Raw genomic sequence first — 24,428 nt, 5'->3', positions numbered from 1 at the left:
CTGAAATTTGGCTACAGAAATTCTGCTGGAAACTGGAGGCGGGATGGGGACCGCCCCAAAGACCACTAAGCACCAGACAGAGGCCCCTGATGTGGGGGAGGCGGGTGGACACTCCTGCACTCACCTGGATGCGGTCAGGCACACCGGTGCTGTCCATGCGGCTGGCCACATTCACCGTGTTGCCCCAGATGTCGTACTGAGGCTTGCGGGCCCCGATCACCCCAGCCACCACGGGGCCGATGTTGAGCCCTGGGGGGACAAAAGTCAGCACGTCCCTCAGGACTCAGAACAACGCTGGCCCTCGCGGGCATCCCTCCCTCCACACACTGCGTCACCTGATGCCTTTCTTCGATCACCCCTCTCTCGGTGGCATTTAAGTTCTCACCATCAGTGTAGACTCCACACGCAGGAACTTGCCCTTTCCTTCCTCACCGCTCTGTTTTTTACAGCTGGACCTTATCCTTCTTAGAACCGAGCTCCTGCCCCACCATCTCCGGCCTCTCCAAGTAGTCCTACCCTGGGCCTCCGAGCCGGGGCAAGGACTCCACCGGGCACTGGCTCTCCATCCTGCTCCCAGCACTTCTGCCCAGACTCACCGGGGCCACAACGCCTCTGAGCCCGCGCTGTACCTGTTCTCCATCTGAATGTCCTCGCTCCTTCTCTCAGGTGCAGTCCCTCCCTGACACATCTGACCAACTGGCATCCTCTAGACATTCTGCCGTGTCGCCATGCCCCGGGGTGCTCCCTCCTATTTCATTAACTGTCTACCTTATGCTTGGCCTCCTTCAACCTCATCGTTGCTTAACTGATTCTTGTGTGTGAGAGGTGAGACCACAAGCACAGCAGAAGCTCCCAGATAAGCTCATCAGGCCATTCGCTTACTCAGAAATGTCACCATTCCTCAAACTCTTCCCTCCACGGCCTTCCTCTCTATTCCCGCCAGACTGTGTGTAGCATTCTACTCCGCCTGCCATTTCCAGGCTGGACTGTAACCCACTGGCCAAAAGCCATGCTCCTCCGTGAAGACGTTCGGAGTCTGGAGGAAGGGCTTTGCCACACAAGGCTCCCAACTGCCTGCTCAGCTACTTATCTGCCTGCCACTGAGTCTCCAGTCCTGGTCTGGTGAAGGAGCTGGAGGCAGCGTACAAAAACACAAACCAACGTAGGTGGAAAGGATGGGGTGCAGGGAAGTCAAGAACGGTGATTTCGCAAAGCCAAGAGTGAAGTTAACACAGAAATGTGGGCTGCACGTGAGTGGAGGCAGACCCCTAGCCGGCTCTGGTCTGGGTGTCCCAGCAGCCTGGGCAGGATGCGAGCCAGGACGCAGCCACCGGGCGGGGACCCAGACTGACCCAGCAGCCAATGGTCACAATATTGGTTAGTAATCCAATATTTCGATCTAATGTGCTGATTTTGAGAACTGTATTACCAGTATTTTTGTGGGTGACTTACCGTTCCTTTTTCAAAAAATTTGAAACATGAATTCTTTATGGCTTGAGACAGATGTACCCAGGGAGTTGATAATGGGTTCATGTTTTGAATGGAAGAAAGGTCCGCTCTTTCAGAAAGCTCTCCTTACCTCTACCCTCCTCCAGAGGGGGAGGGCAGCAGAGGGCAGGGGGCTGGGGACTCGCTGAACAAGGCGAAGGGACTGAGAAGTATCCGCGGGTCGTTACAGCATAGAAAACATCGACAACATTGTAATAACGATGCACGTGTGGTGCCAGGCAGGACTGGACATATGGAGGGGAACACTCTGTAAAGTATGTGGTTCTCTAACCACTACACTGTACACCTGAAACCAGTACAAAATAACACTGAAAGGAAACTGTAATCGAAGTCATAAGTAAACAGAGGAGGGCAGCGACACTCAACAAAGCAAAGCTTCTACTGCCAAGGTAACTCGCACTGCAAGCCTGGATGTCCTTGACAAGGTACATGCTAAGAACAAAACGAACTGCAGAAACACCTTGAACTTTACAGAGCAACACACTCAGAGTCTCTGTCCCGAAACCACCCTGTGGCTACAGCAGGGGAGCGCGCATGCGCGATTCTGTCGCTCTGCTCCGGTTCTCACAGCACTAGACTTTCAGCTAGAGCTGCGACTTGTCAGCATACAAGGCTGGGGCAATAAAACAACAAAATTAAGTACAAAAAGAGGAAAAAGTGATCTAGGGTTGTGGTTCAGAGGTTTTCTGAGCAAGTAGAATAGGGCCCTGACTGTGAGACAGACCCGGCCCTGCCCCCCTCGCTCGGGCAGCAGCCCTCAGCTCCCCACACCACCCTCAGCCTCCGCCAAGCCCCGCGGCGCCATCCCAAGGGCTAAGCCATTGGACAAGGGAGCCCAGGGAAGAAGCAGGGACCTGACTGATCTGCACACGCCCACTGTTTCTTCCCCGACCTGTGCAGGTTAGAAAAGCTCTCCCAGCACCTATGAGACTGTGCTCACACACGCGGACACCACTTGGAACACAGCAATAAACTTCTGCCGAGTCGCTTTGCTTTTTAAGATTACTCTTCTAAAACGTTGAAACATAATAATTTCATTGTCAATTTTACATGATTCCTTCCATGTTTAGTTTTTTAAAAGGTCTCACTATATTCATTCTATTTTGCTCACAATTTTGTGCAACAGTAATTCTTTGCAAATTCTTTGCATAAATTTGCAAATAGAATGACCTGTTCCACATTCGTTCATTTTGTATTTAAAATGGGTAAGTATTTCGCCCTGATTGGTGTGGCTCAGTCGGTTGGGGGTGGTCCTGCAAAGGGAAACGGTTGCGGTTCGGTTCCTGGACGGGGCACGTGTGAGAGGCAACTGATTGACGTTTCTCTCTCACATCGATGTTTCTCTCCCTCTCTTTCTCCCCTCCTTCCCCTCTTTCTAAAAATAAAAAATAAAATAATGATAAATTTAAAATGGATAGGTCTTTCATTTTACTCTTTTCATTTTTATGGAATGAATTTGGAACAGTTTTAGGTAAAGTACTACCGCTGAGTCAGTATTACTTGAAATAAACAGCCCCCAGAGGCAGCCCCCAGAAGGCCCTCCGCCCTAGGCACACGGCACCCCGGACCAGGCCTTTCGGGCAGGCACAGCCTGGGTCCAGCCAGGCCTTCCCCACAAGTGGGTGAGGTGGAGACTCAGGAAAGGGCGGCCTGTGCAAGGGACCTGCACACTGACGTGCAGGGGAGGCCCCTCTAGACTCCGGGAGGGGTACGCTGTGAGTGATGGGTGCCCACCCCACCCCCTTGGGCAGAGACGCACTATGGTGTCAGCCTCTGCTTGGCCCCAGGTCACTAATGCACAATGCGGGGTGGGGGGGGGGGGCCGCTACAAGCCCTCGTCCCTCCCAAGCGAGCTCACCGATCTTCATCTGGAAGTTGTTGAAGGAGTGCTCGTTGATGTACTTCATTTGGTCCATCAGCTTCATGGCAAAGTCGGCCAGAGCTTTGATGTGGGTCTTGCCCGCCTTGTCGTAGGTGGAATCGTTAAGGCCGGAAGCGGCCATGTAGGTGCTGCCGATGGTCTTGATCTTTTCCAACTGCCTGAACCGATCCTCGCTGATGATCTGCAGAAGGCCACACCCAGTCACCCCCAAATCTGGGGCCCTGGGGTCTGCAGGGAGTGCAGCAGTGTGGCCCCTTGTGTCTCCCCAAGTTGCACAGTGGGCCCGTCTCCGGCACCAACGGAGTGCAAAGCCCCAGTGCTCCCTGACGGAGCCAGGCCTCCCCCCACATGCTGCTGCAGAGGGGCTGTGTGCTACCGGCCCACCCCACACCAGGAGTCCTGGGGTCAGGGCAGCAGTCTCCTCGGGGTCTCTTGCTCCCATCAGGGGCTGGTGACCACCTCCCCCTTCACTGACTCATGTCCCCATCCCCCTGGGAAATCTCATCTTTGTCCAGCGGGACACCCTTCTTCTGTCTCCCGGATCAGCCGGCAGCCTGCCCAGACCCACTGCAGCCGACTCCAGTTACCCCACTGCCCTGGGAGTCCGGGGCTGTTTCCATCGCTGCAGGGTCTCAGCTCCATGCCCCGTCACCACGTCCCAGGCCCAGGCTCCCACTGGGAATGTCCCTCATGCTCACTACGCAGTGGGATTCCAGGGTCAGGCTGCCCTGCCAGGCACAGTAACCCCAGTGCCTGGCAACGCTAGCTGCTCATCAAGGGTGACTGTGCACATGAAGACATGGGCTTGTTTCTGTCTCTGATGACTGGGGCTCTGCATCTTTGTCCCATCTCTTCCCTCCACCTGGGCCCCTGTCCAGCCCTGGATGGCATGAGAGGAATGGTGGATGATGGGAGTGGCTGGCAAGTCAGCCGGGCAGAGTATCCGCGGGCAGCTCAGGTGCACAGGCTGCGAATTCAAAAGGCTGGACTGAAGCCCCAGCCCTGCCACTTGCTGGCAGTGACCTTAGGCAAGACACAGCACATCTATGGGCCTCAGTTTCCTCATCTATAACACGAGGATAGGGGAGGAAACGCGTGCAGTGTGCATACGACAGGTCCTGGGACACCATGAGCAGGGTTCCTGACGTCCCCATCCACGGCTGGTGACAGTGGCGGGGCCATGGGGTCTCTTCGAATCCCTCCCGCTTCGGGCACCCAGGGGCCCCTCAGCCCACACTGCACCTCATCGAAGTCGGCGATGATCTCGTTGAGAAGCCGAAGGCACTCGACGCCCTCGTTGTTGGCCTCCAGCTCCACGTAGAACTCGGAGAAGTTGGCGATGGAGGCGAACATGACAGCCACGCACTCGCACGACTGGTAGTAGAGCTCGTCGTTCCGCCGCTCACGGGCCAGGAAGTGGGCGGCCACGTCCTTGGGCAGGATGTTGTGCAGCAGCCGCCGGTTGTAGGCCTGGAGCTCCTCCATCTCCTCTTTCTCCTCCGTGGCCTGGGACAGAGGACCCCGTCAGAGGGAGGGGACAAGAGACGCGCTCTTAGGGAAAGAGTGTGCCTGCCCGAACGCCAACGCGTGCCTAAGATTCCAACACACGCTCGGCTTTCTAGCCTCTCTTTGCTACCTCCAAGTCCGTTTTCTCCGTAAAGAGCAGCGACTGCTTTGATCATCAGAAAAGAGAGATTTGTAAGCAACTCCCCTGCCTGCCCCTTGGAAAGTGACACATTCGAGAGGGTTGGTCCTGAGGCAGGGGGCCCGAGTGGGAGCAGGGCCCGGAGAAGAGGCCCAAACATCCTGTCTGCCCCAGACTCCAATGAGGCAGTCAGTTAGAGGGAAGGCCCCAAACCACGCCAGGGCCCCTCAACTCCCCAGTTTTCTCTTGGTAGCAGGACACGCACTCAGAAAAAGTTTGCTAAGGATCACTAAACAGAACGACCCCAGGGCTGACCTCCCTGGTCCCGAGAGCAGACTCGCCCAGGGGCTGATGCAGCCAGGCAGGGCCAGGAGGTGCAGGTGCCTGGAGGTGCCACCCAGGGCAGGGCAGGGCAGGGCCACACCTTTGACTTTGGTTTTCCCCCAGTTTGGGTCCTGGAGCTGGGCAGTTGGGGGTTGTCATCACCCTCCAGATTAAAGGGACTGTACCAAGTCATCAGGTCAAGAGCCCCATAGGGACCCACAGGTCATGCACTGAGGGGCGCAAGGAGCCGCTGCTCAGCGCATCCCTGGGACTGAGGGGTACAGAGTGGTCTGCTGGCCTCCTCACCCTTGATGGCAAACAAAATGGCCCCTTTAACTGGGAGTGACTGTGTTGGTCAGGCAGGCTGGGAAAATCACTAGCCAAGGCTGCTTGAAAATCTAGCCAGAGTGCTTGGGCCTAAGTGTTGAGGCCTTTTAATGCAACTGGACCTGGGACCCCCAGACAGGCCAGAGGTACTTCTCAGGGCCCTGGCCCCCCTGGAGGGCTGCGGTGGTCTATGGGGGGGGGGGGGACAGGCGCACCCACCCAAGGCCACAGGACCTGGGTCATGCAAGGAAGGTGGAAAGCTCAGGGACCCCAAGGCTTGGAGGCTGAGCCTTGCCTCTGAGGTGAGAGGACCACAGCCCTCCACTCCTGGAGCCGCTGGATATGTGGCCACAAGGATGGAGTGTTGCCTGAGGAGGAAGCTCCTGGACCCTCAGGGGCCAGGTGGATCCAGTGGGCATGTGCTAAACTCCTGCTCGGGCCTTCCAGCCCAGGCGACCTTTGTTCCTATGAAGTGGGACACTTTAACCACGTCCCATAAATCAGAGACACCTGCTCTTAGCTCTGGAATAGGTGTGCCGGGGGAATTGGGTGGAGTGGGAGACCGGGGGCTCCTCACGGGCCCGGCTGGCCCAGGGGAGGCCCCGGCTGGGCTACCTGCTCCAGGCTGACCACTGTCTGGCGCCCCCTGCCTGCTGGGACCACATGCCTCACGCCTCAGGAGCCCTCCAGCCCAGCAGGCGGCAGATCCATGACACAGGCCCTTCCCAGAGAGCACCCGCCCCAAGTGTGGGCAGGGTGGCAGTGTAGTCTGTGGGGCAGGGATGCCAGGAGGGACTACTGACGGGAACAGAGGCAACCCCCAGGCCCTAGCTAAGTGGGGGATTCAGACCCAAGACACTCTGGGCAGCTGCCAACACAGCCAGATGCTTTCGGGGCTGGACTCTGACCAGGCAGGAAGGCTCAGGGGTGCAGAGCCTGTTGCTGGTCTCAATAAAGTCAGCTCGGTGGGAGGGGACAAGAGCAGGCTCCCCAGAGAACCGAGACCAGTGCTTCTGCCAGGAGGGGCCTTGCGGAGAAGGGAGTCCTCACGCAGAGGCGTCAGGGGAGTCAAGGGCCCAGGCCTCCCACTGCCCTGTCAGCATCGGCCCACCCACCACGGCCTCGGGGCCCAACAGCAAACAGGCTGCAGGGCGGGCATTCAGGTGTTTGCTTATTGGTGTTTGTGTGATGTTGTCCCCACTCCCCAAAGCCTCAGAGCAGGATGAGAAATGGCCGGACGTGAAGGCATCACGAGCCTGTGGGCGGCGGGCGTCAGGGCAGAGAGGCTCACCCATACACTCACACACTTGTGCACGGGCCTTCTTACTGTTCTCAAAGTGGGAGGGGGGTCCAGCCACTTCCTTTCAACCCTCCCTTGTGCCTGAGGAAGCAAAGTGATCAGAGGAAGGAAGCCACCTGCATCTCGCCCACCACAAGGAGCAGGGTGCTGAAGAGGGGAGAGGGCAGGGGGAGCAGAGTGGGGCTGGAGGGGTGAGCAGTCCGTTCCATTGAGCAAACGAGCCATTGTACGACAGATGACAGGAACTTGGTTTCTCACTGCCGGGGAGGGCACTTACTTGCAAGTGCAGAGGGGGAGGCTAGGAAGCGGCCTGAGGTGTTGCACTGGACACAGAGGCATGCTACAAACTCGTGGTTTTAAATATCAGGAGAGACACTGGAGTAGCATGCCTGCGTCTCCACGCGTCTATTTATAAGTTCATATACACAGGTATTTCCTAGCTTTGTCCATAGAGAGGACCTAGAACAGTGAACATGAGAGCACCCTGACCTTGGTTTCTAAATACCCTTCTCCAGTTAAAAATTAAAAAAAAAGGGACGACCCCGTGCGCTCAGGCGCAGGACAAAGATGCAGCTGCGTGGGGGTGAAGTGGCAGCAGGTCACAGGGAGAGGCCGAGTGGCAGGTTCACCCTTTCTAGAGGCTTTTGCAACATCTCCAGGCCCCACAGAGCCCCTAGATGATTTTCCCAAGAGGCACGGGCCAGGCTGGGAGGCAGCGGAGAGGAGACAATGCAGCCTCACGCTGAAGTCCCTGAGGTGCCTCCCCACCCAGGGCTTCTGTGGGGCATTTCCACAGAAAACGTCCCTTCGGCCTCAGGGTGTCCCCACTGGAGACATCAGGAGCAACCTCAGCCAGACCTCACGCAAAACGCCCAACAGGAAGGCAACCAGAAGCCCTCATCTTTGCTTGGCACTAAATGAAATTCCAAGGCCTCCTGCCCCAGCCTGAAGTCTTTAATCCCAGCGTCAATAAGAAGTTGAGGATAGAGGAACCTAAGCTAGTTGCAGACTAGGTGGAGAAGTAGTCTAGACACAGGGGCCGGGCCAGAGGAGGCAAGAGCCAGAGCTAAGCTACGTTCTGCAAGAAGCTGGGAACAGCAGTCCAAGTCCACCCACCTAGACTAGGCTTTTTCACAGTGAGTGCCCTTGGGCGCCCTCTCCTGGATATTTTGAAGTGGTCTACCAGGTACCAAGGGCCACAGGCATCCCCTCCTCCAGGTGGATCTCCAGGGTGCAGGGCCCCAAGCCTGGAGGGCAGGGCAATGGCTGGATTTCAGCCCCACTTGGGCACACAGTACTGGTCAGAACTGCGGCCCCAGCTCCTTCCTGAGACACCCATCACCAGGGCCAGGACACAGTCCCCTGGCTGGGCTATCCGTCAGTGGTCTTTGATGCCCGCTGCCAGCCATCCTGCCCTGGGGAAATCTTCAGGCTGTTCCTGGTCACATCAAGTCCTCTTCAGAAGCCTCTGGTACCAGGTCCTGCGCCTGGCCAGGCTCCTGCACAAAGGCCTCTGAGACACTGGGGCTGCATGCCCCAGCTCCCCTCCTGCCCCCCTTCCCCTCCCAGCCTCCCGACACCTTGCTGCCCCCACAGAAACTGGGCCTGTCCACACCTCCCCTTGTCCCTGACTCCGCACACAATATTCGTGACTTAGGAGCACATCTCCTGGGCCCATCAAAGTCCGGCACTATGGAGGGTGGATCCGTCTGGAATAAGCTCTGAGGAGAGACAACCTACTGGGGTGTGGGGTGCCGGTCTGTTGAGACAAGGCCTGAGCAGGATACCCTGTATCCTGAGCAGGATACACTGCAGAACTAAGGCCCAGCCTGGGCGGGGCTCACCCATGCCCAAGTGCTGTGAGGCCTGGGTGCCTCCCCCACCCCAGTCCGGCCCCAGGGACACACCCACCTGCAGCTTCCAGAGGAAGTCAAGTCGGGCCGTGGACTCCACCTGCTGGGCGTGCAGGTACAGGGCCAGCACGAAGACGGAGATGATGATGGGCGTCACCACCTTCAGCGCCACCTTAGTTGCGTGTTCAGGGCTGCGGGTGGGAGGCAGATGCCCTGGCACCGAGGCCCCCTCAGGCCTTTTGCCTTCCTCCCACTGCACCCCTTTGCTGACCCACCTGAGCTGCGCCTCATCCTGGAAGCCTCCTTGACCGAAGCCCCATCTCAGCCCCTGCCCAGCCATTGCTCCTCTCCTGACGCCTTCTTCCCCCTCACGGGGGTGTGTCCCTCTGGTCCCCAGAGGGTGAATGCGCCCTTGTGAAAGGGTAAGTGCACATCCCAGGTCTTTCTCAGTGGGCAAGACAGGGACTGTGGGCGCAGTGACAAGGGAGCAAGGCAGGCCACACCGACCACCTCTGGGTGACCTTGCACGGGCTTCTTAACCTCAGCTTCCTAAGCTCTACAGAGGAATAACAATGCCCACATTTCAAAATTGGGGTAAAAGTGAAAGAAACTATATACAGAATCCCTTCTGCCTGACAAACAGTAGGTACTCCAAAAGCGGCAGGTGTTATTATCTAATTATATTTGTGTTAACATTTTAAATAAATACTCGTAATAAAAGCAGCTATTCCAAACCCTGCTCCCTGTCCCAGCAAAGAGCCCAAACCGAAGGCAGCTCCCCTAGGGCTTAACCCACACCCTGCTGGCTTCCCCCTGCTCCTCTCCTGGGGGGAGGGGCACTGCTTCCTGCTCTCCTGGGCCTGGGGTCAGGTACATACTGCTGGAGGAGAGCTGGAGGCTAAACGCTTTAAGATGAAGCCTGTGGAATGACCTGTGGGTCCTGACGACCCTGGCCCCCGAGGCTACAGCTCACCTTGGGTGCTGGGGGTCATAAACAAAAGGAGGGCATCTGCCCATGAGGCCCCCTTGGTACCTGGGAGGGAAGGGCCTCTTCATGCCCTCCAGCCTCCTCCTTCACAGCCCGCCTTGCCACAGAGCCCCCTCCCACCTGGGCACCACTGCCCTGGCGCCTTCCATGCTGGCCCTGGCTGCTCTGTGCCACCAGCAGGGAGGGGCGGCACCAGAGAACTCAGAGAACAGCAACAGCATCAGCATCGACTCACCACTGGGAGGTCCCGTTGTTGCTGACGTCTCTGTGAAGGAGAGTGGGGAAGCTGTTGCTGGCCGCTCCTCTGCATCAGCAGTTCCAGCGCCTGCTCTGCCCCCACCCTGCTTTGTCCTCCGCCCTGGCCTAACAGCCCCGGCCCATTTCTGCTACTCCTGCTGCTGTTGCTCCTTCACACACACCCCCCAACCCCCAGTACCCCTCCAGATCCGAGGAAACTCTCAGGAGGGGAGGCTCGCAGAAATCCCAGCACCACCTAGCATGTGGTCATCGTGACTGCAAATTACCCAGGCCTCAGCTGGGCCCTGGGCATAGCCGCCTCTCCCGCCCCGGTCCTCTGTCGCCATCCAGAGGCGGAGGAAGACTCACGCCTGCACTGTCCAAGTAGGGTGGATATGGCTACCGAGCTTTGAAGCAGTACTGAGTGCAAGTCGGTGACTGTCGCCTGTGTTGCCCTGTTAGTACAGCCACTAGAAAATTCTGAATTACCAGTATGGTTTGGGTTATCATCTACTGGTCAGCATGGCCCTCAAGCCCAGCCAGGGTCTCCAAGCCCAGAAATGGCCTCCTTTCTCTGTTGCTACTTCAGCAAGAGGCAAGCAGAGCAGAGGGTGGGGGAGGAGCAGGTAAGAAAGAAGAGTCCGTCCTGCCCCAACCCTTACCCGTGGGCAGAAAAGCCCAGGCCACCTTCCTCTCTCGGCCTCGAAGGACTGCAGCCCACATGGCTCCCGGTACAGCCGTGTCTCCCTGTCATCTGCCCGCAGCCCCCCACAGTCACCGAGTTCTTACTTGAATCTGACTTAGATCCTTCATCACACTTTCGTTTTCTCAGGTGACACTCTCTTCACAAGAAAGTGCCAGCACCTCACTGCCTAGCTCAGCGCCTAAAGCATGGCAGGCCCACGGCAAAGACCTTGGGTAGATCCCTTCCTCTGACTCAGAGAACACAGTTTGCCATATTTTCTCAGGGGACCGGTCACTTACATTATTTGTCCCTCCAGATGTGCATAGTGGGCGGGGGATGGTGACAGGAAGAAAATCGAACTCTGTGTCAGGCACTTTGCATACAGGATACTGCTATGGGCATTACTGTTCCTATTTCACTGGGGAAAATCGTGAGGTTCGGGGAAAATAGCCAATGCATATCCAAGGCTGAGAACGAAACTCAAATTGACCCAAAGTGAGAGGCCTCGGCCCTCACAGATGTGATACCTGTGGCTCTGGGAGCAGGTCAACAGCCGGCCAGATGGTCTCCTGCTCAGGCCCAGGCCTGCCACCTGCCCACTGGGGGCCCTGACACTCCCACCCAGGGCAGGAGCCCTCCACGGTGGCCCTGTGGACCCTGCTGGGCGCTGTGAGGATGAACAGTCACCACGTGTGTCCAGGTGCCTGGTGCTTGGTGAGACACTGGCCGTGAGCCACAAAGGCCTGTTCCCTTGACCCCTCTGGGCCTGGGGCACCACTGGTAGGTGGAGTCAGGTGAGAACAGCTCGTTGGAGGCTGTGCTGGATGAGTGCGGAACAATGAACTGAGACCTGAGGTCAGCACTGACTGAGTCCGAAACTAGAGGCAGAGGGACAGTGGGCTGAGCCACCCTGAGGCCACCCCCACCCTGGAAAAGGGAGAAAGGGAGAGAACCGAGCCTTCGGTGCTTTGCCCAGGAGGTTCAAGCTGGGGACAACAGGACACTCCCCTTGAAAATGCCCTGCAGCCTGAGCCCCAGCCTCCAGCTCTCCCCACCTCTCCACAATGCTCCAAGCCCAGTGGGGGCCTTGGGAGGGTGCCACCTACATGGCATTGGCGGTGACCAGAAGGTCGGCATTGTCAAAGAGTGTCACACCAGGCACCTCGACGACCAGCACGTAGATGAGCTCGATGGCCAGCATGAGCACCAGCTTCCCGATGCAGCTGATCTGCAGGAACACGGAGCAGGCCAGCAGGCTGAGCAGCACGCTGTAGGTGAAGTACTGCGGAAGAGAGCCGGCTTCAGGGACCACCCCTTCCCCAGGCCCCGCCCACCCGCCTCCCAGCCTCCGTCCAGCTGGACTCCGGTGAACCCTGGTCTGCGGGTATTTCTGCGGTTGCAGACCTGTCTTACAATGCAAAGGACCTTGATTAGGAACCAGGAGGTGGGACTCCAGGCCGAGCTTGACGGGTCCTGGCAGTAATTCTGATGGTTTGAGCACAGCTCCAGGCTCAGGTAGACTGGAGTGAGGACGTGATTCATTATGGACTATTTGTGAGCCTTGGGCCATTCGTGCAACCCTCTAAGCCTCTGTTTCCCCGTGTGCAAAGCGTCCTAGCTTGTGGGCTTGCGGTGATGCTTACACAAGATGAAGCCCCTTGGCGCAGTGCCCTGCCCCCTTACTAACTGGGGAGAGCGCAGGTCCTAAACCCCTGATCTGCAACTTTAAATCTAGATTTCTGAAAACTGAAAAGGTTTTGCAACGGATGCTGTGGCACACCCTGACCCAACTAATGTGTTGCTAATTATCATCTCCATCCTGCTTCCTGTGACCATTCACACACTTGGCTGCAGAAATGTTACCGTGTTTCTCATTATCAGCTGCTGCTCACATTGCTCTGGGGGTGTCAGGTAACCTTTTAGAAGCTGAAAAGTTCCAAAGTCCAAAATAATCTGACCTGGCAGGCTTCAGGTGAGGGACTGTGGCCCTGAATGATTCTTCCGGGGAAGCCGCTTCTGGTCTCGGAGCCTCGGTTTCTCAGACAACCGAGGGCTCAACCAGTGCTAATCCTAGACATGCCAGCACCTATTATTTTGTTCTTTCTTTTAAATGTGGCATCACTGTTTCTGAGTCAGGCACTGGGACTCACTATTCACTGATGCTGCCTCGGGCTGGAGGCCAGGAGGCAGTGGCTGGCAGTGGGGGTGGCCCCCAGCTTGGACTTCCTGACCTCAGGCCTTCGGGTACCCAGGGAGGGACTGCAGAGGACTCCATTGATAGGAAGGGGTTGGGACCAACCTCAGCCACCACCGGGAACATGGGCAGAAGAAGGAGCAGGGAAGGCACATCCGTTAGTTCAGCCCCAAGGACAAGCCCGTCCTTGGAGGGTGGGAAGGGCCCAGACCCAACCTGGGTTCCTGTTCAGACCCAGAGCCCAGATGACAAGGAGGCTCAGGCTGAGAGCCGAGGTCCCCCAAGGGCCTCAGGGTTTGTGATCAGAACGACCCTGTGGGGTGGGGTGGGCCCTGAAGCCTGGTAGGAGGCGAGGGTAAGCAGGCTGGGGAGGACTGGAGACTGACAGCTGGACCACTCACCTCCCAAAAACGAGGGCTCGGAACAGGCTCTGCCACTGCCCTCTTCCCCCCCATGCCCCCTGCTTCCGTGGCACAGCCACTAAGGGACACGCGGGAGAGCAGACACAGCTTCTGCTGCTCAGCAAACGGCCCTCAGGCAGCAGCTCCTGCAGACTCTTGGCCAGATGCAGAGGGAGCAGAGGTGGGGAGTGCAGGGCAGCGGCTGCGAGGCCCAGGCCTGCCCACCCAGGCTGCCTGCCTGGCCCAGGCCCAGGTGGAGGGGAGCGCTGGGCTGGGGAGCTTTGGCGGAGTCCTGCTCCTCAGCGTTTCCCCGGCTCTGTCTGGGCAGGCAAAGCGGACTGGGCTCCCTCCCAGGGCTGGTGTGGAGAGGCTCCTTGACAGGCACAGCCCCTTTGGGAATTGGATGGAAGCTTGGACCCTCCCCCCCGAAAAAGGCAAAACTGCCATCATACTACAGGTTTCGTGTGAGCCCCTGGCGAGGAACTGGGGTGTGGGAACCGCCCGGTGTGTGGGATGGTGGCCCTGGGTTGGCGGCCTGGCCCGCTGCTCCCTGGAAAGCTGCTGCCCAGACAAGGCGAAGGGAGCGGCTGGCGCACCACAGGCACTTAATTCATGCTGCTGTCTGAGGGCTCTCAGGGCTAATTTTTAAACCATATCAGCAAGAGGTACACGATTTCTTCTCGGGGGTGTTGAAAATGTTCTAAAATTGGATTCTGACAATGGCTGCACAGGTCTGCGAATGCACCAACAGCGACTGAACCGCACACCTTGCAGGGGGGAACTCGGCAGCAGGCCCTTGCTCCCAGCCTGCTCTCCGGCCCTGGGCAGGGCGGCTCGGCCAGGTTCTCCAGGGCAGCTCTGGGTCTGTGAGGGCTTCTCAGGTTCACAGCACGGACCCGGCCAGCTGATCTGGCAAAGAGCTCGGCTGTGCCACTCACTGTCTGTGTGACCTTGGGCAAGTTATGTGACCTCTCTGAGCCTCAGTTTCAGTCTCAGAGAGGAGACAGTAACAGCACCTCCGTGCCAGGGTTGTTGAGAGGATCACACGAGGAACTGCACATGAGCACTCGGTGAGTGCCAGTAAACCAGAGCTTCGCTGGCACAGTGGCTACGGTTACACTGAAGGCTGGCCTCGTTCACAGGTGTCTGGCGCGTGGAGTGAGAGACACTGAGGAAACGAGGGTCCTGGGGCAGCTGGGAGCTTGAAGCCTCTGACTGTCCCTCAGAGCAGCCACGGGCAGACAGGCGGGAGGGGGGCGGGGGGCGGGGGGTTCTCCATCTGCACCCAGCCCTCCTTGCCCAGTACCTCGGGGAAGTTGCAGTTGGGCCAGGCACTGCCGCAGAAGCCCTGCTCATCCCCCAGGCTGTAGTTGACAGCCGACTCCACCACGTGGCACGCGTTGACCTGGCTGGCGCTGATGTTATGTTCATCTGCCAAGCAGCCAAACAGGTCCTTGGAGTTGCACAGGAACTGGGGGCAGGGGGAAGGGAGGGTCAGCTGTAGGGGCCAGGCCAGGGCAGCCCATCTCCACGGGGCGGCAGGTGCCTGGGGTGCGGCCCAACTCTGATCCAGGACAGGAGAGGAGCCTGGAGGAGGCTGAGAACCCAGTGAGGTTCACCTACCGCTGGGGTGGGGCTCCTACACATCCCCGGGGGACTTCCAGGGTCCTCCTAGCTTCTCCAGCCCTGAGAGGCTTCAGGAGTCAAATCTGATCCCAGACCTGATGTGGGGCCCAAAGAATTTCTGGGAGGGAGAACTCCAGACTGTGCTCCCAGTCCATGCTCGTGGGGTTCTGGACTCCCCTGGGTTTCGCCAATGGGGTTGGGAGGTGGAGCTACCCACCATGTTGACGAAGGCCGACAGGAACACCAGGGTGATGGTGAACACCCCGACCAGGGTGCTGTTCATCTTGGACCGCACGATCTTCCTGGAGAAGGTCTGCAGGGGGGCCGGGAAGAGCTGGGGGGCGAGGTGGGGAGAGAGAGAGCACAGAATTCAGTGGGCATGCCACAAACCGCCGAAGAACCAGTCTCCGTCCACCTTTGTCTCCCGTAACCATAACCCTTGGCCCTCCCGGAACACTCTCCCGGTGCGCAAGCCCCCAGCCTGGCAGCGCTGCACCACTGCTTCCAGGCCAACAGCAGCCCAGACCCTGCAGCTGGCCAGGTGTGGGTCCACCTGGGGAGCTCCCAGGTGAGGGAAGCAAGATGGAAGGAAGGAGGAAAGATGCTATCTTGACCCGGACAGAGAAACAGGAAAGCAGATAAAACAACGCTTGCACCTACTGCGTAAACTCTGAGAGTTACGAACGGGGGCACCGGACAGTAGGTGGCCGCTGAGGAGGCACGGAGGTTCGGAAGGCTTCTGGGGAGAAGGGAGCTGTGGGTCTGAGGTTCAGAGACGGCCTGGCGTGTGGAGGAGGGGGTGCGCGGCACGTGATTGGCGGATGGGCCAGGGACGAGTGAACGCAGTGAGAGGCCTTTCCGGCAGGACACTCCCGGATCCGCCGTTTCCCTCACCCAGCCCTCCCTGCACTGTCTTCAGCAGGACAAGCCCCACGCCGGCTCAAAGATGCATGCTCGTCACCTCCCAACCAGCCTAGGCTAAAAAAGAAGCTGGAGGACCCGGGGAAGGGGAGATTCCCAAATGTCCACCCATCTGATGGAAGGCTAAACAAAATGGGACATAGCCACACAGTGGAATATTTTTCTTTGGCCATAAAAAGGAATAAAGGGCTCTTACATGATGGTATGACACGGACGAACCTTGAAAATATTGTGAAGAGTAAAAGAAGCCAATTTCAAAAGGCCACTTATTGCATGATTGCCTTGGTACAGCGTGTCCAGAACAGGCAAATTCAGAAAGCAGATCAGAGATGGCCAGGGACCGAGGCAGGTGAGGAACGAGCAGTGACTGCCGGCAGGTATAGGGCTTCTGTCCGGGATGACGACCATGCCCTGGCGTTGGTGACCGCTTTGTGAAAAGCTGCGAGATGGTACAGTTTCGTCCACCTTTATAAGGTGGGCGTTCCGGCATGTGAATTGTCTCTAAGTAAATCCTGCTCGGCCTCCCACCCGCTGCTGGTGGGTCATACCAGCAGGGGGGGTCATAAGCAGCTCTGAGCCTCAGTTTCCTCATCAGTAAATAGAAAAGACCGTCTCCCAGGGTGGCCCCAGAGACTCCATGAAATGACGCATTTGAAAGCACCTTGTAAGCTGTTCATTTCAATAGAAAACTTAGTTAATATTTGCATTTTAAAGAGCTATATTGCCAGTAAGAATGAAAGTGCTTGTTTCCTATTAAAGGAATTTTCGGTTTCACAGCTGGGGAAAGTGTTTTTGGCACTGGCACCAGGATCTCGCTCTGAAAGGATGGGACAGATGGTTCCTAATCTTTGTCTGCTTCGAATTTTGCCACTCCATCCCCCACCACCGCCCATGTTGCTTAAATTGTTTTAGTCCTGATTACACTGTCCATCAACTGAAGGGCTTCCTTCATTATTCCGCAATCACCAAGGACTGGGGCAGGATGTGCACACGAGATGCCTAGTCAACGAGGACCAGGAGCCCCACTGGGGCCACCCACAGGCCATAAGAAGAACTGCAGCCTTAAAAAATCCAATGTGGAATACTGTTCTAATCAACATCTAATAAATGGATGCTTCTTAATGCACTGGCTTGCTACAAGCTAATTTTCCTTGTCACACTTTCAAAAGACCCACTCGTGGCTTTAAAATCCAAGCAAAACCCAGGAACTTTTGCTTTTTGAAGTCTCCAAAAGATGTGACATCCTGCCCTGGTATCCATTTATAGTTTCTCATCTTCTGAAACCAAAAAGCTCATCAGGAGAGCACTTTTCATGGCAGAATGTTGCATCTGTGCAAACCAACTGCTCCATACTTGCTCCCAATCAGAACTCAGAAAAAGAATCAATTTAAAAAAATCCAAACCAGTACGTTCACAGTCTAGTTAATTCAAATCAATTCAATATAAAAACAGGAGTAGGGACATAATTAATAAGCCACGACTGGGTGAGAGACAGCTTTGATCCTGGCCTCTCTGAAAGTCTCCAGGCAAATCAATGGCTTCCCCGGGGCCCGGGCTCCCGTCTGTGCTGTGGAGCTGGGGAGCTGCAGAGATCGAAGGAGGCGATGAAGTCCGATGGGAAAAAGTTTAAGAAGACAGCTTTTTTGGCAAGGAGCTAATGAAAAAGCAGTAGCTCCCTCCTACTTCAGAAAAATATTTTAAAAGGTAGGAGAATTTCGGAGGCCCAACACAGCAGGCAGAAGATGACCCGGCATCACACTGCTCTCATCACCTGACCTGGCAGGGTCGACTGGATACACCACCGAAGGCAGTGTCCCTGAAGGAAAGGACTGTGGGGTCTGGGGTCAAGAAGCCTGTGGGTGTGAGTCCCCGCCATGCCACTTCCTAGCTCCAGGAACCGGGGAAACACATTGTTCACCTCACTGGGCCTTGTTTTCTCCATCTGCGAAGTGGATGCAATAAAAATCATCTCAGAGGCTCAGGAATCACACAGCTCAAAGTGGTACAGCTGCGGTCTGGACCCCAGACTTCCTGCCTCAAAAGCCACGGAACACGAGTCTGGCAGCAGCACATCCCCTCCCCCGAAGACGGAATGTGCCCCCGAGCCTGCTGGTGGAGAGGTGGGTGTGGGAATTCTCAAGTCCTCACAGGACGGAAGACACCTTAAGAGGAGCTGGTACTGTAGCAGGGCCCTGTCTGAGACGCTGAGGGCAGCAGTCCTGTGGGGTGGTGGTAAGGACGGCCAGCAAGGGGAGGCTTAGCCACATGCAGGCTCTGGGGAGAGGAGAGGCTTTCCAGTGACTGCACAGAGCAGACGGAGCCTAAGAGCTCTGGTCCCGGTCCCTGGAACTCAGACAATTAAGTCCCAGGGGTTAGAGGCACCCAGCGGCCTGGAGGACGGTGGAGATAAACACACATGCAGAGAAGTATGTGGCTGGATACTCCTTCTGGGCCTCTCTGTACCCAAGTCCCAAACTGTAGGAAAGGAGTCTGACCTTCTGAGTCAGGACGTGCGAATCAGCCACAGTAAAGGCAGAGACACAGCTCAGCCTGTGGGGAAAGGTGGGGGCCACCCTCTTCTATCATTTGGGTGGTGGTGTCGAAAGCGCAGGCACTGTCAGGGGTAGGCCTGGGCTGCTTCACAGGTGATGGGGCAGAAGCTGCAGGGAGACCAGTGGAGCAGTCAGAGCTGGGCAAGGAGAAGGAGGGGCTGTGTCCAGGAGATGTGAGTGAGCTCGCCGTCTCTGGAAGTGGTCAAGCAGAGGCTGGCCCACCCCTGGCAGGGCTACTGTAGAGGGAGTCCAGCCTCAGGCAGGTGTCTGGGCCGCCTCATTGCTCAGGCCCCTTGCAGTCCGAAATTCCCTGAGTCTGTGGACCCATGTGATGGTAGGGATTTAGGGAGGTTCTCTCTAAGAAAAGCAGCTCTGGGACCCAGGGCAGCGCCGATGCCGAGGACAGGGAGGAGTGCGTGTGCAGGTTCAGACAAGACAGCATCACTAGAAGGCGGTGCTCGGGGGTAATCTTCAGGGCAAGGCATCCAGAACCAGGGGGACTCGAGGGCGGCTGATGCGCTCTGGAAACCAGACCAGGACTTTGGGACAAGATGAAGACGAAGGCACCAAATTAGCCTCAGCGAGAAAGCGAGGGCTGTGTGTGTGAACTGGGCCACGCTGTGTCAGCCAAGGGTTGGACACACGCGGGACGGAAAGGCCGTCACAGCCGTCAGTAAGCAGGAAGCGGCCTTCCCGCCGAGGGGGCACGCACGGCCCCCCAGCAGGTAGCAGACGGCCGGTGCAGCGTGCCCTTTCTTCACATCACTCTCTTCAAAAATGCCGACTTGATAAAGTACGTCTGGGTTGTTTGGGAGAAGTGGACCAGTAAATAAAATAGAGGAAGAAACCACGTCTGACGGAACCACTTGGCTTTTATTCTGTGGAGCCCATACCAGATGCAGTAATTCAAAAACTGCCGAATCTCATAGAAAAGCCACCAGCTGTGACTTTGAGAAACTGTGGAAAGGAGATGAAAAGTTTCTGAGTTCTGGTAAAGGGCAAATGTTTTCCGAGGGAAAAGAGAACGATGCCAAAAAGTCTAGGCCAGTGAGCGTCAGGGCGACACCTGAACAGGTGATCAGGTCCGCAGGGCAGTCCGCCTGCAGGCAGGTGCAGCAGCTCCGGTGACAGGCCTGGCCTGCAGGCGTCCGCCCTGCGGCACCGCTGCCCACGGAACTACCCCGTCTGTGCCTCACTGTGCAAACGGTTAATGGGCGACAGGAAAGAGGGAAGGGGAATAATGAAATACAAGAGGAGCTCGCACTACAAACAACTTCTCAGCTTGGGGTCTACTCTCCCGGAAGTAGATGGATGCTGGGAAGACTGCTTATTGACAGGCAAGGAGAGAAGGACACTGCCAGGACCCCAAGGTGGGTGTTAGGGCGTATCAGCAGGTTCCTGACTTGATAAGCCACGAGTATTTTTTACTAAACAAATTCTTTGTTCTATGGAAGAGGGAAGAGGCGGTCACCTCTGGTTGGAGGGTGTGGCTGGGCGGGGGATGAACTGGGGGGGGGCGGGGGGCATCCCCCCCGCCCCCCACCCTGCCAGCCTCCCCCTGAGGAAACCTGGTCTCCTCAGAACTGTCAGAAAAATATGAAGGAATGGAGAAGAAGCTCATTGAATGTGACACTGATTACAAACTAGGCAAAGTCTATAAAACAAAAGGAGGCAGGAGTGACTCTCACAAATAGTCTGGAGCAGTGGCAAACAGAATTCACTAGACCAAAGCACTCATTCAAACTGGCCGGTGCAGGCAGAGGCAGAGGTTGGGTGGGCTGTGGGGTCGGAGGTGCGTGGGCCCTCTCCTTCTCCCCTACCCCTCCAAGGTACACATGCAAGCTGGGGAACACAAACCAAAGACAATTTGTAGCTCAGGTTTACCCGAGCAGCCAATGGAAAAGAGAGAAATCCAGGTTCTAGTCGAAAAACTGTAGACTGCATACAGCTTCGATCCGGATTTGAACAGACTAAGTGAGTGCCTCAAACAAACAGTCAATGGCTGCTTCAGTTTATAACTTAAAAAGAGAAAAGATTCCTTGGGGGTTTAGGAAAAATATTTAAGAGGCTCTTTTAGCTATAGTGTAGTTTTNCCGGTGCAGGCAGAGGCAGAGGTTGGGTGGGCTGTGGGGTCGGGGGTGGGTGAGCCCTCTCCTTCTCACCGCCCCCCCCGCCCCCCCGCCGAGGTACACATGCAAGCTGGGGAACACAAACCAAAGACAATCTGCGGCTCAGGTTTACCCGAGCAGCCAATGGAAAAGAGAGAAATCCAGGTTCTAGTCGAAAAACTGTAGACTGCATACAGCTTCGATCCGGATTTGAACAGACTAAGTAAGTGCCTCAAACAAACAGTCAATGGCTGCTTCAGTTTATAACTTAAAAAGAGAAAAGATTCCTTGGGGGTTTAGGAAAAATATTTAAGAGGCTCTTTTAGCTATAGTGTAGTTTTTTGTTTTCAGTTGGCACAACTTTTGACTGTGGTAAAATGCACGCGACCTGAAACGTGCCGTTGGAATCATCTGTGAGGGCACGATTCAGCGGCGTTCATTCCAGGCACAGTGCTGTGCGACCGTCCCCGCCACCTGGGTCCGAGGAGACCCTTTCACCCTTCTGAACAGACACTCTGCACCCGGCCCGTGAAGCGATAACTCCTCACCCCCACCTCCAGCCCTTGGGGCCCTGTAATCTACTTTCTGTCTCTGCGAACTTGCCTATTCCAGATATTTCGTGCAACAGGAATCGTACGATGCATGTCCTTGTGTGTCTGGCTTCTCTCACTCAGCATCCACCTGAGTGATGGGTGGACCATTCGGGCCCACCCGTCCTGTAGCACACGTCAGAACTTCACTCCTTTTTACGGGGAGATGATGTTCCACTGTGCACACGCACCACTTTGCTTTGACTGTTCAAGCGTCGATGGACACTTGGGTTGCCTGTTGTGGGTATGCGGTGTGCCTTTACAGCCACGGGGTAGAGAAAGTAGGACTGCGCACTGGGGGACTGGCAGGCTGGAGGGTGGGGAGCTGTGGGGGAGGCTTGGCAAAGAAAGAAAGGACCAGAAGGCAGGAAGTGACTGAACACAGAGCCTTGAGGAAGAACCAGGTGGAGGGGCAGGGAACCAGGATTAACCCCTACAATGCAACAAAGCCACCACCTTCAAATATGGCTTAACGTGCCAAGAGACCCCAGCCCACCCGCCCCTCTCTGGGTGGCCACATCTGCACCTGCTCAGGGGACAGGCTGCACCACACCAGATCCTTCATTCCCAAGGCCTTCCGGTTCTGACAATCAGTCTGCCAAGACCTTGACCATCAGGTGATTACACAACTAATAACCTAACGAAGGACCTCAGGGAAGGTGGAGAGATAAAGGGGACTTTGGATGTGACAAAGGTCCAATCCCTCTGGAAGAAGAATGTGGTGCCCACTCAGGAGTGTGTGGAGAGTGAGGGCACAGCCTGGCCACCCCACCCCTGACCCCGGGGGCTGGGCTCCGAGTGAGTGCCAGAAAGGAGCAGAGACACAGTCACAGCAGGAGCCAGAGAGGACCTTGACCTGCCTGCCGACAGAATGCTTTCTGGGACCAGGCTGGCCCTGTCAGGGAATTCTGAAACCACTGGGGAAGGAAACGAGGAAAGGTTCCGTGGACAAAGCAAGTGGGATCCTGAGTACTTTCGACAGTAGACCAGAAGAGGACATAGCCGGCTGCGGGCACAGCATGGCTAGGAGAAGGTGCCAAAGAAAAGCACTGTTTCATGTCAACAGTCCTGGCTGTGTGGCCCTGACTAAAACCATGAGCCACTCTGGGCCTCCCTCCTCACCTCTATGCCAAGCAGCCCAAAGCCATGACCTCTACAGCCCTCTCCGGGGCCCACTCTGGGGCACGTGGGAACACTGAAGAGGGCTTCGAGAGGTCCCTTCCACACTCGTTTCTTCAGCAAATGTCAATGCTTCATGCCAGGCATCGAACTAGGTGCCCTTTCTCCACCCCACCTGATACCAAGGGGAAAGGCAAAGAGGGAGCAACACCATCTTCTTGCTGCAAAGATCTGCAAAGGCCAGTCTCCAAGCCCAACCCCATGAGGCTCCACTGGCTGACTGCCCCTGCAGCCTAGCTTGCTGCCAATGCCCGTCAAGAGTTGTAACCCAGCCTCATGCACCCCTGGTCCCAAGCAGGGTCATTAGGCTGCTGCTAGGGCCGCTCTAGTGGGCCGGGAAGGAAGAGAAGACAGGGACAAGGAAGGAGGTGGGCTCAGGTGTCAGCTAGACTCACCTTCACGCAGGAGTAGATCACGGACACAAATACCACCAAGGTCAGCAGCACAAAACAGGTCAGGTAGAAACTCAACATGAACACGGAGCTGGAAGAAGAGAGGGGGTGGGGAGTTCTGGGTGGAGCTGGTGGAAACGACAGGGGTGGAAGTGAAATGACATCCAGGTAGCGGGGTGACAGCTTTTCCCAGGCCTGACCCTGCAAGCAGGCTGCAAGTGTCTGTCCTCATAGTTCCCCAGGGCTGGGGCTCTGAGAGCCCCTGGAAGGAAGCAGAAGTTGCTCTGTTTCCTCTGCTCCCACTGCCCAAGCTTTTCTAGCCTCTGACCCACTCAGGAGGGCTCACACGGCCTTGCAAATGATTCAGGACCCCGCTGCATGACAGCCTGGCCCCTGCCCTTTCCAGCCGCCTGTGCCTTCCTGGGGAAGCAGCAGCCCCCAGGACAACGGAAGGAGAACTGGATGAAATGTGCTCAGCATTTTGCTCCATTCTCACTAGCCACTGACTCTCTTTATTTAGCGTGGAAGGATCCATTTAAAAAGTCACTTGCTTATTCCCTCCAGAGTAGCCCCCCTGATGGACTGCTTGATAAGTAACTATGAAGGCTAAAAAGTGATTTGATAAACAGCCATCATTTATAGAAATGCATCTGTCTGCAGGTCAACCAGTCACTCTGAGATATAGCAGTCACATGTCCCTTTGGAAGGCAGAGTCCCTAAACCTTGTCCCCTCCTCACCGCCAGGCCCCACAAATCCTGCTCAGTTTTTGCTCCCCTAGTTCCAGCCAGTTCAAAAGGCAAAAAAAAATCTCACATATCTCCCACTGCCCCTCTCCTCAGAGGCAGAACACAGGTGGTCTTAATGTCCATCATGGGCCAGAATCCTTGGACAAAAGAGCTTCTGGTGACTTTCCTGCTGGTACCTTGCACTGGCCCTCCCGGGGCAAAGGCTGGCTCAGTGAAGCACACCCCACCTACCACAGGAGGCCACAGAAATCCCTCCTCTTTCAGGGACGGGGGGTGGCCTTGAGATGCCAGGTGCTCTTAGCAGGTTAAAGGCCAAGGAAGGATTTGAGAAGGCAGGGGACACAGCTAGGGAGGCATTCAAACGGGGTCTTTGTTCCGGGCTCCCCCAGAAGCCAGTACTTAGCTGCCTTAGACAAATAGAACAGGGGGAGAGAACTCACTTCAGAGACCTTTAAAAAAAAGAAAGGCCTTTAAAGCGCCTTTTAAGCTCTCCTCGGGAGAGGAGGGCCTGAGGGTGACCTCCATCGGTGCCTTTGCAATTGGAGCTGTGCGGCCTGAGGAAGGAATGAAGCCGCTGGAGGCAGAGCCGGCAGTGGGATAACCCAGCCCTCGAGCCACGCTGCAGAAAAAAAAGGGGGGCACAGAGGCAGGATTATGCACTCACACCAAGGGCACTTTTATTGGCCACGGGACAGAAAGTCCTTACCTATACCTGTGGCCCCACCTCAATTCAGACAGAGTCAAGTCCTCTGCCCATAAGAACCCCTGGTCCCACCACTCTGCATGGCCTCTGTGCAGAGCAACAGGCACCAGCCGTGTGACCAGGGGCAGCTGGCTACTGGGGTATGGTGTCCTGACAGAGTCACAGCAGATAAAAGGTAAGAGCCAGCTCTTCAACAGTAAGTGCCATGAAAAATAGAAGGTGTTGAGAAATAAGACATGTCAACATCATGTACGTCCTGACATGA

At 56.4% G+C, this 24,428-nt stretch overlaps 1 protein-coding gene across 2 annotated transcripts in view; it reads right to left on the bottom strand.

Moving 5' to 3' along the window:
- The window catches only part of ADCY5 (adenylate cyclase 5), a 146,385-nt gene that overhangs the window by 4,040 nt on the left and 117,917 nt on the right, over positions 1 to 24,428 (bottom strand). The window contains exons 12-20 of one of the 2 annotated variants that reach the window (XM_037051467.1): positions 22,717 to 22,804; positions 15,189 to 15,305; positions 14,652 to 14,816; positions 11,857 to 11,978; positions 10,064 to 10,093; positions 8,899 to 9,031; positions 4,634 to 4,897; positions 3,368 to 3,572; positions 125 to 249 (exon numbers count right to left, since the gene is read on the bottom strand). In XM_037051467.1, coding sequence (XP_036907362.1) covers positions 125 to 249; positions 3,368 to 3,572; positions 4,634 to 4,897; positions 8,899 to 9,031; positions 10,064 to 10,093; positions 11,857 to 11,978; positions 14,652 to 14,816; positions 15,189 to 15,305; positions 22,717 to 22,804 — 1,249 coding nt within the window. Of the gene's footprint in view, positions 1 to 124; positions 250 to 3,367; positions 3,573 to 4,633; positions 4,898 to 8,898; positions 9,032 to 10,063; positions 10,094 to 11,856; positions 12,033 to 14,651; positions 14,817 to 15,188; positions 15,306 to 22,716; positions 22,805 to 24,428 lie in introns of both variants that reach the window. The other variant, XM_037051465.1, reaches the window with a different exon arrangement.

This window comes from Sturnira hondurensis, unplaced genomic scaffold (assembly GCF_014824575.4).
Source record: "Sturnira hondurensis isolate 20B ecotype Veracruz unplaced genomic scaffold, ASM1482457v3 Scaffold0007222, whole genome shotgun sequence".
Lineage (NCBI taxonomy): Eukaryota > Metazoa > Chordata > Mammalia > Chiroptera > Phyllostomidae > Sturnira > Sturnira hondurensis.
Note: the sequence above shows the minus strand (reverse complement) of the source record. Positions and strands in the feature narration are given on the sequence as shown.